A 13,287-nucleotide genomic window follows, 5' to 3' on the forward strand; every position below is an offset into this window, starting at 1 on the left:
CAGGTCTGGCTCCCATCCCAGTCAACCATGGGTCCTGTCCACACCGCCTTCCTGGAGTGTCTCACATGTATCCCCCCTTTCCTTCCTCTTTGAACACCCTTTCACAAACTGGGGCTCACACCCCACCTTTGTCAGACTTAGTCACTTCAGTCACTTGACCTTTGGTGTCCCAGATGCTTAAAATCCAGGGCACACAAAACAATTATGTATGTGTATATAATATACATTCCTATACATATTCATATATATATGTTCCTAAGTATGTACATGTACATACATTCATATACATGTCTCTACATATAATAAAAGGAGAGTAATTTATTTAAAAATTTATATTTTGAAAAATCAATGTGCAGGTATTCAGGAATCCACATAATGAACTAAACAGATGCTTGCCACTAGCCATTATGTATGTTTGTATTAAGAGAAGTGTGGTAGTTTGATATAATGATGGTCCCCAATGAATGATGCCACCCTGTGTTCACACGCCTCGGCAATGTGATATTCACAGTTCTCCTACAGACAAAATCCCCTAAATGTCTGAAATAAGAGGAGAGGACTTACCAGAGAAGTGTTGGTATTTGGTGGCAGCGTGGCTGAAGCATTGAACACGGTTGTGTTCGCTGTGGATGAGCAAAGGGCATAGGGAAGGGTCATCGACTGCTGGGTGGGGAGCCTGCACCCCACCCCGGGCCCCACCCTTTCACATTTCCTTCCAGTTCCTTAGGGCCAAAGACTGGCTTTCATTGAGAGGGTAGCTGCCCCTCTTCACTCTTCTCACTTTGCCCGGGGAGGGACCCTAGGCCACAGTTCTGATAGATTAGCTGCATCAGGTTAGGACAGATCCTGTCTGATTTCAAAGGGCTGGCTTTAAAAACTGCTGCCAAAACAAAAGTCTAACACAAGTGGGTAAATAATGTGCCTTATGAAACCCTACCACTCACCTGACCAATGTCTCTGCTCTTAGACTTTAAAAAACATCTTCAAAGAACTTACTCTTTGCCATGCATTATGCCAAACACTTAAACACATCATCTTGCTAAGTTCCTAAATCCCCAAGAAGTCTCCCCATTGTAAAGATGAGGTAACTGAGGCCCAGAGAGGCTAAGTAACCTGCCCATTGCCCAAGGTCACACAACTCCTACCTGAAGGAGCCACTATCTATCCCAGACAGGCTGGCTGAAGCCGACACACCTCCCAACTCTAGACAGAGAGCTTCCTTTCCTGCTCTGCTCCCTTTCAAATTACACTTCCCTTCGCTCCTGCCCTCTCCATATGTGTTTTGTTTTGGTTTTTTAGGTCTGCTGGGCCTGCAAGAACTTGTTTGATATCTTTCCTAATCTGCCCCTTAAGTGCTTGCCGAGGAAAATTAAAGCTGGGTCCAGGACCAGAAGGAGAATCAGGACCCCAGAGGTGCTGCTCTCAGCCGCTCACTCTGGATCCCTTGTCCACGCTCCCTGCCCCAGCCTCAGTGCCCTGAGTGAGTGCAGCAGAGAAGGGTTCCTTTCCGGGGCCATGAGATGTGTTGAGAGGAACTATAACCCCCGTCCCTGGGGGATGCGGCCATTTATTAACAGGCAGCTTTGGAGGGCTGCTTGTTGCCATCTCTCTTGCTCCTGCACTGCACGGGTGAAGGGGAAGGGCCAGAGCCTCCTTGCCTGCCAAATGAAGGCTGACTCAGCTCTTCCTCTGTGGCTGACTTGAGCAGGAGGAAAGGAGGCCCAGCTGGCTGGCTGGCAATGACCTGAAATGCATCACAAGCCCCATGTGGCTCCTGCTGGCTCTGATTAGGAACCCAAAGGGAAGAAGAGGCTATTCTTGAAGCATCCTGCAACCTCCAATAAACTGTCATGGGGTGGATGTGATCAAGGACCCTTTAATGTAGCCCATACTTGGGCATTTGCAGCTGGGAGTAGCTAAGGAATTCAGTCTTGATCCATAGCAGAATATTTTGAGAAGTTCTACAAACCCAGAGGTTTGTTACATTATTCTGAAGAGAAATCAACGACAGCTGCTGCCTTTCCTCATACTACTGACCAAAAGAACACGATGCACAGTTAACAATGGAGCAGAGAAGGCGAGCAGGAAGGCTGACTCAGGGCTACACGCACAAATGCTACAGGACTCCCAGCTAACATCTGAGCTGGGGAGTGCAGTGCCGTTCTATTGCCCAAGTTGTCAGACCAGGTTTTCCTTTGATGTCTTCTGCTTAGGCTTTATCATTCTTTGAAATTGAGAACAATATAAGGTTTATTTGAAAGCCACTTGGAGATGAAGGAAGAACTATAACATGGAAAATCCCAGAAAAGTTCCAGCTATCAAATAGTTTTAAATTCTAGTGTTTACAAAGTGGTACTCACTTGGGATTGAAAGCAGCCAAGTCAGTGTATGCAGCATCCATAAACAGAATACAAATCAGTTACAATGGAAACAAGATTAAATCAAAAAGAGTGCCCCCAAATAAGCTCTTATGATAAAGAGTGAGAGTGCCATGGTCAAACTGGGTTTTGCAGGAACACTAGGATTATGGAACTATTAGAAAATGAGTGGCCCATGGACTGGGAAAGAAACCATCCTAGTTAGCTCCCTCACTCTAGTCTGCTAAACATCTAGAATCTTCCCTTTCATATCCTCCTAATCAAAACTAACTTGTCCTGTTTCCTATTCATTTACTTTTCATGAAGAAACTGACAACCTAATCTCACTAGCGCTAGTTGCTAATAATGATTTGGTTTCGTAGAGCTGTGGTTCTCCGACTTAAGCATGAGAATCACCCAGAAGGCTTGCTAATATACAGTTGGCTCTACCCCCCAGTTTCTGATTCAGCAGGTCTGGGGTGGTGCCTGAGAATCCACATTCCTAACAAGTTCCCAGATGGTGCTCATGATGTGTCTAGGGACCAACTTTGAGAACCAAGGCAATAGCATGACCTGAAAGAATGCAGTGACATTAGGGGCCTGGGCCAGGTCAGACCAGATACTATTTGGAGTTAGGTGGATTCGATAATGGTTCTCAAATCCTACCTTATATATCCTTTCATGCTTACATCCCCTGTTCCTAGGGAACCCCTATATTTGGTTTCTCCTGTGGATAGAAGATTCCCAGAATGTCCATATGACCTCAGAATTTGTACCATTTCTGAAAGAAATCAAGCTTGTGTAGTTCTAAAAGCCACGTTTGTGGGAACATGTGTATTTAATGCGATGGATCTATAGTTCAAAGTGTGTGAGCAGAAAATGAAAGTGACCCAGTGGGGCTTGGCCCACAGAGGCAGGATTTACTCTAGGGTATGATGACAAGAGCCAGCAGGTGGGATCTCCTCAGTCTCCTGAGCAAGCAACATGCCCTGGCTCAGGGTGAAGGACAGCTTCACCTACTGCTGGATTTTAATGAAATACCTCAAAATTAGTGATAGAGAAAAAAAAAGAAAAAATTAGGTCTAGACGTCTTTACAAATTCAGTGCAGTGACAGAGGGTGAGAGCATACAACCAAAACCACATTCTCTGAGGTCAGAAAACTTTATAAGGCCTAGTCTAAAGTAGAGTGCATGGTAATTGTGCAACAAATATTTTGGTTGACTTATGATCAATTATTTTTAATCAATCATATGTATTAAGGTGCTGAACAACACAGTGTCTACTTATGTGCAATTCCAACCCAGTCTGAGTATAGATATGAAAACCTCACAAGCATCCCATGAGACCAGCAGGGCCAGCACTGATACCCTCTCTTCTACAGCTAAGAAACTGGTGTGACCTTGGGTGTCTCTGGACCTCAGTTTGCTCTGTGAGTCCAGCCTGGTGGTGCTAGGAGATACGTGGATGTCCCTCTAGCCTCTGCTGTTACAGCATCCTGGGCACTCTGGGTGCATCCCAGTGAGGACTCCTAGGGGCATGATTATGACTATGAAGGAGGCCAGTGGTTCACGAACAGAAAGTCCTAACACTACAGATGATACTTCTTTGGTCAGAAAGGAACTTCACAGGAATGGCACCGAGTATTATCAGATTGACAAGTTGGTTGATTTAGCCTCCCACCCAGAGCAGGGATCCTTTCTAAGAGACCTTTGGCAGATGGATATCCAGGTAGTGTCCAAGTAGTCTGCTACCACCCGAGGGGACCTGTATACCTCTCAGGGTGGTGGCTCCCACCACTGGAACTTATACTTTGAATTCAGCCAGCATTTGGCTTCCTGGAGCTTTTGTTAAACCTCAGCCTTCCTTCTGAATCTTATAGTTACACAGGGTGAATCTGGCCCCTCTGTGACATGACAGTCCTTCTCTCATACCGCTCTAAGATCTGGTTAACCCCAGGTTCTCCAATCATTCTTCAGTGACATGGTTACCAGGCTCTCCTCACCCTGACTGGCCCTCTACCCTGCACATGTCACCATCTGCAGGGATGTTCATCCTTCGGCTGTAAACACTGGCAGTGATGCGTCAGGGAGAGCTCACGGTGTCATGCACTCATGTAACTGGCAGGGACTTGAGGTCCCATCAAGTCTGCCTCTGGCCTGACGCAGGAACCCCTGAGCAGCACTCCTGACAGATGTAGCCTGCACATCACCTCACGCTGAGGCCAAGCATGCCTCCTTCCTCTCCCGGGGTATCACTTTCACTGCTCCCTCCTGATTATAACCCTGGGTTCTGGGATTTTGACCCTCATTAGAGCTCTTGTCCCCTTGGATTCCTTCCAAAAACTGGTTTAAGCCTCTGTACTTGCTCCCTTGGGACAGAAAGCCCTTGGCTGAACTGCCCCTCCCAAGCTGCCTCACTCTCCTGCATTTGAGTAGAGAAACAGGGGGCAGAAGGGCCTGGATGTTGTGGGGGGAGTGGGTGGTGGGTGAGGGCCCAGGGCACCTCTGGGGTTACCGGTCACCTGTGTCAGGGGCGACGCATTCGCATTTGTAGGTGGTGATAGAGTCAGGCTTAAAGTTCACATTGATGGGGTAGTACTTGAAGGTACCAATCATCTTCTTGATGGCGTCGTAGATGAAGATGAAGCTGATGAGGGTGGAGAAACCCTCCTCAGTGAAGCGGGTGATATACTTGATGACGAAGCTGGCATCTGTGGCCACCAGGATAAGGCACTGGACGGCTGAGTGCAGGCCAATCCAGAGGCGGAACTCCATGTAGTCCAGGCCATTGCCTCTGGAAGGCAGAGGGAAACGAAGACCTCCAGCCGAGGGCTCTTGGCTGTGCTCAGCTCCCCAGACCCACCCTGGGGGGCTCATCTGCTCCTCCTGGGGCACAGATACCCTCCTGGGAACTACAAGAGTACTGGGAACGAGGGCAGGTCCTGGGTGGGGCTGTCTGGTCTTTGAGAATTCTGGGGCAACACATCTCATGGGGTGGCAGAAAGGTGTTCACACACTTCCGTTCTGAAACATTTGGTAACAAACAGCCAGAGTGAATGAAAACAGGGAATTTCAGAATGACCGATCTGGAGCAGGCCTTAGAAATGGGCTCAGGTTGTAGGTGCAGCAACTGAGCCCACAGCTGCCTGAGTCAGGGTATAGCCTTCTGACCTCCAGCCTGAAACTTTTTATACACTGCATTGGCTTTCAGGTCATAATTGCTCACTCTGCTAGTGGTGTGAATGCTCTCTTCTTGTCTTGCCTGGATTTCTCCCTATGCACTTTGCTAATATGCACTAAAATGGCTTTAAGGCAGGTAGCGGAGGGGAGTCAGGATGGACCACCTCGCAGTGCCTCCTACAGGTAAAGACAGTTTTGGTACCTTCCCACCCCATCTCCCCCTCTGGGCTCCTCCCCTACCCCAACCCCCGCATAACTGCTGCAAGTGAGGAGCAGACAGGGGGCGGTTGGGGGGGGGGGCAGTTGGGGGGGGGGAGGAAGGGGGAGGGCTGAAGGGCACCTACTTGCTGAAGTCGAAGAGGAGCTTCTCAAAGATGAGGATGGGTCCCGTGCTGCTGAGTATGATGAGAGGCTGTCCCGAGAAGAGGCAGAACAAGGAGCCAGCCATGGCAGTGCCCAGGAAACTCTCCATCACTCCCTGGGGGCATAAGGAGTGTGAGGCTCAATAGAGGCATGACAAGGGGCCTCTCCAACAAGCGAGAACCCAGTTATCTTGGCAAGGACTCAGGCCACAGTGCTTGTCCTTTGTCCTGGGGCCTCTCCTCCTCAAATTCTCTCCCCATCTCTGACTCCACAACCTCCCACAGTTGCCAGCATCACTCTCCCTAATTCTAGGTCCCATATGACTTCCTTTTGGCACGCTAGGGCCTCAAATGGAGAAGGAAATGGCAACCCACTCCAGTATTCTTGCTTGGAGAATCCCAGGGACGGAGGAGCCTGGTGGGCTGCCGTCTATGGGGTCGCACAGAGTCGGACACGACTGAAGTGACTTAGCAGCAGCAGCAGGGCCTCAAAAACAGGGCTGCCAATGGTTGTGCTTGTACCCCACGCCTGTTTTACTCCCAGAGGACAGCCCATTCGTCTACCCAATCATTTTATCATTCAAAGATCTAGTAGGTGCTTTTAGAGATCAGATCACTCATTCATTCAAAACCCATTAAGGGCCAACTATGCATCAGTCATTGTGCTAGGTATTGAGGACCCATGAGCAAACAAGAAAATACACCTTCATTCTAGTGGGAGATACAGGCAAGTTACTAGGCAATTTCCACATAGAAGAGTTTCTCAACTTCAGCACTACTTACATTTCAGGCTAGATCATTCTTTGTTGTGGGGGGCTGCCCTGTGCATTGTAGGATATTTATTAGCATCACAGTAGCACCTCACCTCCCAGTTATAATAACTCAGATTGTCTCTAGATGTTACCCAATGTCTCCTAGGGGTCAAAATCATCTCTTATTAAGAACCACTGCCAAGAAATGTGATAAGCTGGGATAAGATAAGGGTGTCACAGGAGCACACAGTAGGAGTGAAGGGTGGTCAGGAAAGCCTCCTAAGAGGTAGATACACTGAAGCTGAGACCCCAAAATTGAGCCAAGAATAGACCAGGAGCATAGGGTAAGTGGAGTGATGAGAAAGAGTGTGGTCTGGGAAAAGGGAACAGAGTGTACAGAGGCTGGAGCTGAAAGGGAGCCTGGCTTTGAAAACCTGAAAGATGATCGGGATTGATGGAAAACAATGCAGATGAGCCAGGCCAGAAATCTGAGAAGGGGAATAATTGGGAGATGTGGCTTGAGAGACAAGTAGGACCATGTCATGAGGACTACTGGGGAACCCTGGGATTTATGAGTCAAGGATGATGTGTGACTATCTGGGTCAACCATGGTCTTGCTCATTGGCTGGGGTAGCAACAGGTCTGGAGGGAAGACAATAGATGCAATGTTGGCCCTGTGAGTTGGGGAATCCCAAGGGGCAGCGATATGGAAATGTCCAGGAGGCAGTTGGATATTGAACCTGCTGCTCAGGAGAGTGGTGTGGGCTGGAGATAGGCACTCATTTCAATTTATCTAGGAAAATGGGTCTTCACCTTGGTGCTCTGAGCTTTCCAGGGGTGCTATCCTGAAGGCCCCCATTAGAGAAGGCCCTTGTCTGGGTCTCAGGCTAGTGTCGCTGTTAAACTGTTTTCCCCAGGGAGACCTGTCTTATTGTCATGATAGAAATTTCTAAAAATATCTTAACTTCAAGCTAAGAATTTAAGGTTATGTTTTTTAAAAAGTATGGGAAGAAGGTCACAATTAGCAACTCAATTGTGATGATTAAATTCATTCAAGCATCGGTGGGAAAGATATCAAATACCAAAGCAGATGATTTCCCCTTAAACATTTGATCTGTTTACATCATCTTTAAATTTGGTCTTTAGTAATATGATTTAGCTCTAGATTTTTCAGTTATATCAGCTTGTTATTACTTTTTTTTTTTTTTTAAGTGTAAAGGGTTGCTAAAGGTGATGACTGACCCTGAATGGTAGATGGAATCCTTGCCTTGGATCTGGGATTATGGCTTGTAGCTCCTTACCACCATCTTGTGGCAACAGATTTTTCCGAGATTTGCACTCACGTCTCCAACTTACACACACCTGATAATTGTCAGTGGCATCTCCCAGAAGCCCACCAAAGGTGATCGCGTTGGTAATGCAGCCGAGGTAGATGAATAGGATGGCAGAGATGGACTGAATGTGGAAGCCATCGTAGAAGTCACTTGGGAACCAGGGCAGCTTCCTCTTGACATCGAGACACAGGCCACCGAAGAACCTGCTCAAGACAGGCCCAGAGATTTTGCTTTCTCACCACAAACACCAGCGTAGGGGCAGGGCTATTCCCAGGAGCCTGCAGGGCCTGTGGCAAGGAAGGGAACTTGACTAGGGGTGGATGGGGGAAAGGATCTTTTCACCAGAACACTTCACACCAGGGAAGAATTCTCTCCTTAGACCCAGCATCTCCACTGGGAAGGGTGGTCACAGACAGCCCTAGTAGGAGAGGGAAGGCCTTATGGGATCATGTCTTGGGGGCAGACCTAACATTCCACAGGGAATGAAAATCCTGGGGTCCAAAGATGGCTATCTTCCTTGTGTCCCTGATTATCTGCAGGGTTCCTGTGCTTGGTAAACGTGCTTCCAGCGTTAGGAGATGGAGAGATCTTGGTTTATAGCTGATTCATCAAGGGCAGATTCTGAACCTTATAACTGTTTTATTTACTTTGTGGAACAAACACGTGGGAAATGTAAGGTTTAGGGAGAGTGTTTACTGGGGACGCTATTCTCCAAAGCTCCAAACACAGTGAGCAGGGTTTAGCATACAGCAGGGCTTTTCAACCTTGGTTCTACTGACATTTTAGACTAGATAATCCTTTGTTAGAGGGGAAGGCAGTCCTGTGTATCAGAGGACATTGAGCAGCATCCTTGGTCTCTATTTGCTAGATAATCTCTACCTGCTAGATAACAGTATCGTCTCCCCTCCAATTGGGACAAACAAAAAATGTCTCTGAAATTGCCAAATGTCCCCTGGGTGAGGATGGGGGTAGGGAGTGGGTAAAGTTGGGAAACACTGGCTGGCAGAGAGCCAAAGGCATATAAAACGTAACCCCCTTCTCAAAGTCATAGCTTTGCAGGACTGATTCTGTCCTTTTCTAAATTCAGATCAACCCAAGTTATTCTAAAAGCTGGCAAAGAAACCCAAACAAGCCAGGAAAATCTTCTATTGTTTTCTTTTAAAACAAGTTTTTTGACTAGGTAACATAAGGTTAAAAATTCAAAAGGTACTGTTATGGACTGAATTGTGTCCCCCCAAAATCTATCAAAATTCTAACCTGTAAATGTGACCTCATTTGGAAACAGAGTCTTTGCACATGAAATCAAGTTAAGATGAAGTCATTAGGGGGACCCTAATCCAATATGACTGGTAACTTCACAAGAAGAGGAAAATGCTATATGAAGACAGAAACACAGGCAGAACACCATGCGAGGACACAGGCAGGATGCATGGCAAGAAGCCGCAATGACTCCTGGCCCCCACCAGAAGCGAGGGAGAGGCAAGGAAGGAGTCTGCCCAGAATCTCAGAGGGAGCCTGGCCCTGCTGACACCTTGATTTGGAACTTCCAGACTCTAGAACTTCGAGAGAATAAATTTCTATTGTTTAAGTCACCTAGTCTGTGATATTTGTTTCTGCAGCCCTAGAAGACGAATACAGGTAACAGAAGGTGTTCTAAGAAAAGTCTGGGTTCCTTCACTTTCTGCGCACTTCCCCTTTCCTGTCGGATCCAGGAGGAGCTTTGCAGGCGAGGGAGGAAAAGCGTGCAGTGGTCAGACTCCAAGGCCTGGAGTGGGTGCTGCAGACAGAGGAGAAGATTCCTAAAAGGAGCGGAGAAATCTAATAAGACAGCTGGAGTGGCCGTCAGGCCTGGAGTGGGCACCTTCCTGTCCAGATCAGTTCTTCCCCGATTTCATGCACGGTTGGCATCTCTCCATCATCCGAGCTGCTCCCTCCACCGGCCCCGCCGCCGCCTCCGCTGCCTGCAGCGCCGCCTCCAGCGGCTCCCCCACCGCCTCCGGCCACAGAGCCGTTCATCTGGCCTAATTCAGTCATGGAGAACACGGACTTCCTGGAAGGAGAAGGGGGACAGCGGGCAGTAGGGCTCCCAATCCTGGGAAGAGCTCAGCACCTCCAGGACTGGCCTCATTACGCCCTTAACCTCTTCAGCTACAATCATCAAATATCTTAAAATACAGAGAAAAAGACATAAACGGATCCAGCAATACCCCATCACAGGTCACCCAGGTTTTACAGATGTTCACATTCAGCATATTTGCTTCTGATTTTTTTTTTTAAAGAAATAAAACTGGAGGAAAAAAAAGTATAAACCCATGTGTGCTGACGTCTTTTTTTCAAACCCAAATCAGAAAGGAACAGACTGGAAGCTCCCTCTGCACCACTTCCCCGCTTGCCACGGCTCATTCACACACACCTCTTGTCAGCAGAAGGCACCTTCTTGGGTGGCTCAATTCGGATATTTGGGTCCCATTCTCCTGGGGGAAGCACGATGACCTCGTCCAGAAACTCATCGATCCCCGCGATCAGATCCTCTCGATTCCGGGCCTTGTAGGCCACATCGCTGAAGAGCTGGCAGGGAGAGAGGTGTAGGAAGAAAGAGGGCCGCTGCCTTGCTGCCGTCCCCATCTCATCCACCTCCTTGGGGCACACTGCATGTACTTTCAAAGAAAGGGGCCTCCTGGACCCAAAAGCCAGGTCTCTGTATCCCAGTCATCTGACCTGGGTTGAGTTACCTTCCTGCTCTCAGCTTCCCACAGAGCAAGCTCCTCAGAAAACCCGTGGACAGCCCAATCAAAGGGGCTCAGGTATTTCAACTCTGTTTTACGTCCCAGCCCTTCATCTTTGGAGGGTCAGGCTGCATCATTCCGCACTGTCTCCAGCATGTTCTTTCTGACTTTACAGATCTGATTGGGTCATGCTCATTTCTAAACTCCCCTAGTCTCCCCATCACAGATGGTCAACTCTCAACTCTGCCTACAGGCTCTGGCTCCCTCTTTGGTGTCACCTTCTGCTCTTGAAACTCTTCCACTGAGTCTATATCAAACCACTTGCATCCAGCTCTCCATCTCTGAGCTGTGGCCCTGGTTCCCTTTGCCTGGAATGCCTGCCTCCTAAGCTTGTGCTCACCCTTAACTGTATAGCTCCATCGTGTGTGAAGGGCCCCCTGACTGCCTGGGCAGTTGGCATGTGGTTCACTCTCGGATTGTCGGGCTGTGTCCCCCACTTGACTGGTGCTCCTAAAGGGCAGTGACTATTCCCTTGTCATAATCCTCACACCCGTACAGGGCCTGGCATACAGGAGATGCTCAAATGTGATTGTTGAATAAGTGAATGAATGAAGGCACAATGTTTGATGCAGGAGCCCTGACATTCAGGAGTACCTGCTTCTCGTGGCACTTACGTCATCCACCATGAGGGTTGCAATGGCACGGCCAATTTCATTGTAGGATTTTGCTCTCCCAGAAGGTCCCAGCAGTATGAACAGAAATCTGCAAAGAAGATGGAGGAGGAGGAAGAAAGTGAGAAGGAAAAATAAAACCAGCTAGAGAGGATTTTCTGGTCCGAAATAGTATCCATTCTCAACTTTTTAACTGACCATAAACATCTCCCATATTTGCTCCCATGAATCCCATATTTGCTTTGGAGATACATTCCTCTTCACTTCTGCCTAGGCATCCTCACCATGCCCTGGTGTCCCAGAACTCACCCAGCAACCCCCCTCCCACATGTTGGCTACTTCTTGTTTATGATTATTTTAAATAAACTCTATAAAACTCTTCCCCAGTCAGATCTCCCTCCCCAGCCAGTTGCCTAATTTTCCTTCTTCATTTTAGGGGTGTCTCCAGCAGCACTGCTGGCTGATTGCATGGACAGCTGGCCACCCGAGGGTGGGTGTGGTGGGTGGACGTCATCAGCGCTCACCTGGTGGGTACAGGCACCTCGGTCACACCTCCCAGCATGGCTGACTGGATGAGACGTACGAAAGCGATGAACGGCTGGTCCAGGAAGTCCACCTCGCCCACGAGCACGTTGGAGGCTTCTGAGTCCTTGGGGATCTTCTTCATGAATTTGTTTTTCCGCTGGTCAGTGAGGGGGACATGAGATACCCATGGGTACTCATATGCAGTGGTTTTGGCTCTTACTCAGCTCATTCAGACTACTGTGGAGGCCTAACCTTACAAAATTCTCCCAGCGTTTCTCTAGAGACTGAAGGAAATAGCCCAACACTCTCCTGCAGTCTGCAGATGAGGAGACTCAAAGTTGGTTAACCCTAGGGATCAACTAAGCCTTTCATAGATGGGAAGGAGCAGGCAATGACTTGACCCCCTAGGGCATTCCTTGTTCTACTGACGTATGAGCTGAGGGGTCAGAAAGAGAGCCAGGCCTGCTGGACAGCAGGTTTCGTCCCCCAGCTGCAGCTCAATCAGATGGGGGTCTTGGCTCATATACTCCATCGCCCAGCCCTCCGTCTTTGCCTTCACCCTGGTGGCTGTGGGAGGAACAAAACCATCCTGATGGGCAGAGTGGACAGACTTTGTTTTCTTTGACACCAGCATCCTGGCTGATGAGAATACCTGTACCTGTGGGTCCAAGTCTATGGGAGATTTCTGTGCTCCCAAGTCACCCCCAGGGGACCTCCCAGGAAACTCGTAGCTTCTGAGCCTTTCCAACTGAGACTATTGAAGTGCCCTCCAACTAGTCCCTCTGGCTGGCATCTATTCAGGGCAGAAAGGTCAAATAGGCAGAGTGAGGGGGGTCTGATGTGACAGGTGCTGGATACAAGCCCCCTGCCCGCTCTCTGTGGTTATGACTTCCATGCTATGGATAGGACACTGACTCCTCCCGAGTCTGCTCAGATGAAGAAAGTGCCCAGGGGTGGTCACATACATGCTCTTCTTCATCTTGAACATCTTAGGGTGTGTTAGTTTTTCAGATCACTTTCCCTCTGGTAGCAAGGGGTGGGCAAGGGACAGAGACAGTTTCATAGAAAGAGGTGGGGAGGGAGCGTTTGGGTAGCACGGGGCTGGTGGGAGTCCACAGTAGCTGACAAAGGAAGAAAGGGCCCAGGAGGAGCAAGCAAGTGCTTCAGAGAGATCCTTGGGTGCCACAATTTTGCCACCCACTCCCCACCTGATGGGAGTCTCTCCTGTGAGCATAGAAGCTCAGTGAAGATAAGTTCCTCTGTCCCTGGAAAGGGGTCTGCTGTAGGCATGGGCATGGCCTCTTTGGGCCCATGGGTCTTGCCCCTTTGGGCCCACAGCCATTTCCTGATTTGACTCATGGAGGACGTGATACAGACTGG

General features: G+C 48.7%; 1 protein-coding gene across 1 annotated transcript in view; it reads right to left on the minus strand.

The window, feature by feature from the left end:
- SLC4A5 (solute carrier family 4 member 5) overlaps positions 1–13,287 on the minus strand; it is an 84,193-nt gene that overhangs the window by 22,685 nt on the left and 48,221 nt on the right. The window contains exons 8-15 of the mRNA XM_061155755.1: positions 11,907–12,064; positions 11,386–11,473; positions 10,399–10,553; positions 9,847–10,035; positions 8,014–8,188; positions 5,882–6,015; positions 4,880–5,151; positions 565–623 (exon numbers count right to left, since the gene is read on the minus strand). Coding sequence (XP_061011738.1) covers positions 565–623; positions 4,880–5,151; positions 5,882–6,015; positions 8,014–8,188; positions 9,847–10,035; positions 10,399–10,553; positions 11,386–11,473; positions 11,907–12,064 — 1,230 coding nt within the window. The remainder of the gene's footprint in view (positions 1–564; positions 624–4,879; positions 5,152–5,881; positions 6,016–8,013; positions 8,189–9,846; positions 10,036–10,398; positions 10,554–11,385; positions 11,474–11,906; positions 12,065–13,287) is intronic.

This window comes from Dama dama, chromosome 11 (assembly GCF_033118175.1).
Source record: "Dama dama isolate Ldn47 chromosome 11, ASM3311817v1, whole genome shotgun sequence".
In the NCBI taxonomy this organism is placed as follows: domain Eukaryota; kingdom Metazoa; phylum Chordata; class Mammalia; order Artiodactyla; family Cervidae; genus Dama; species Dama dama.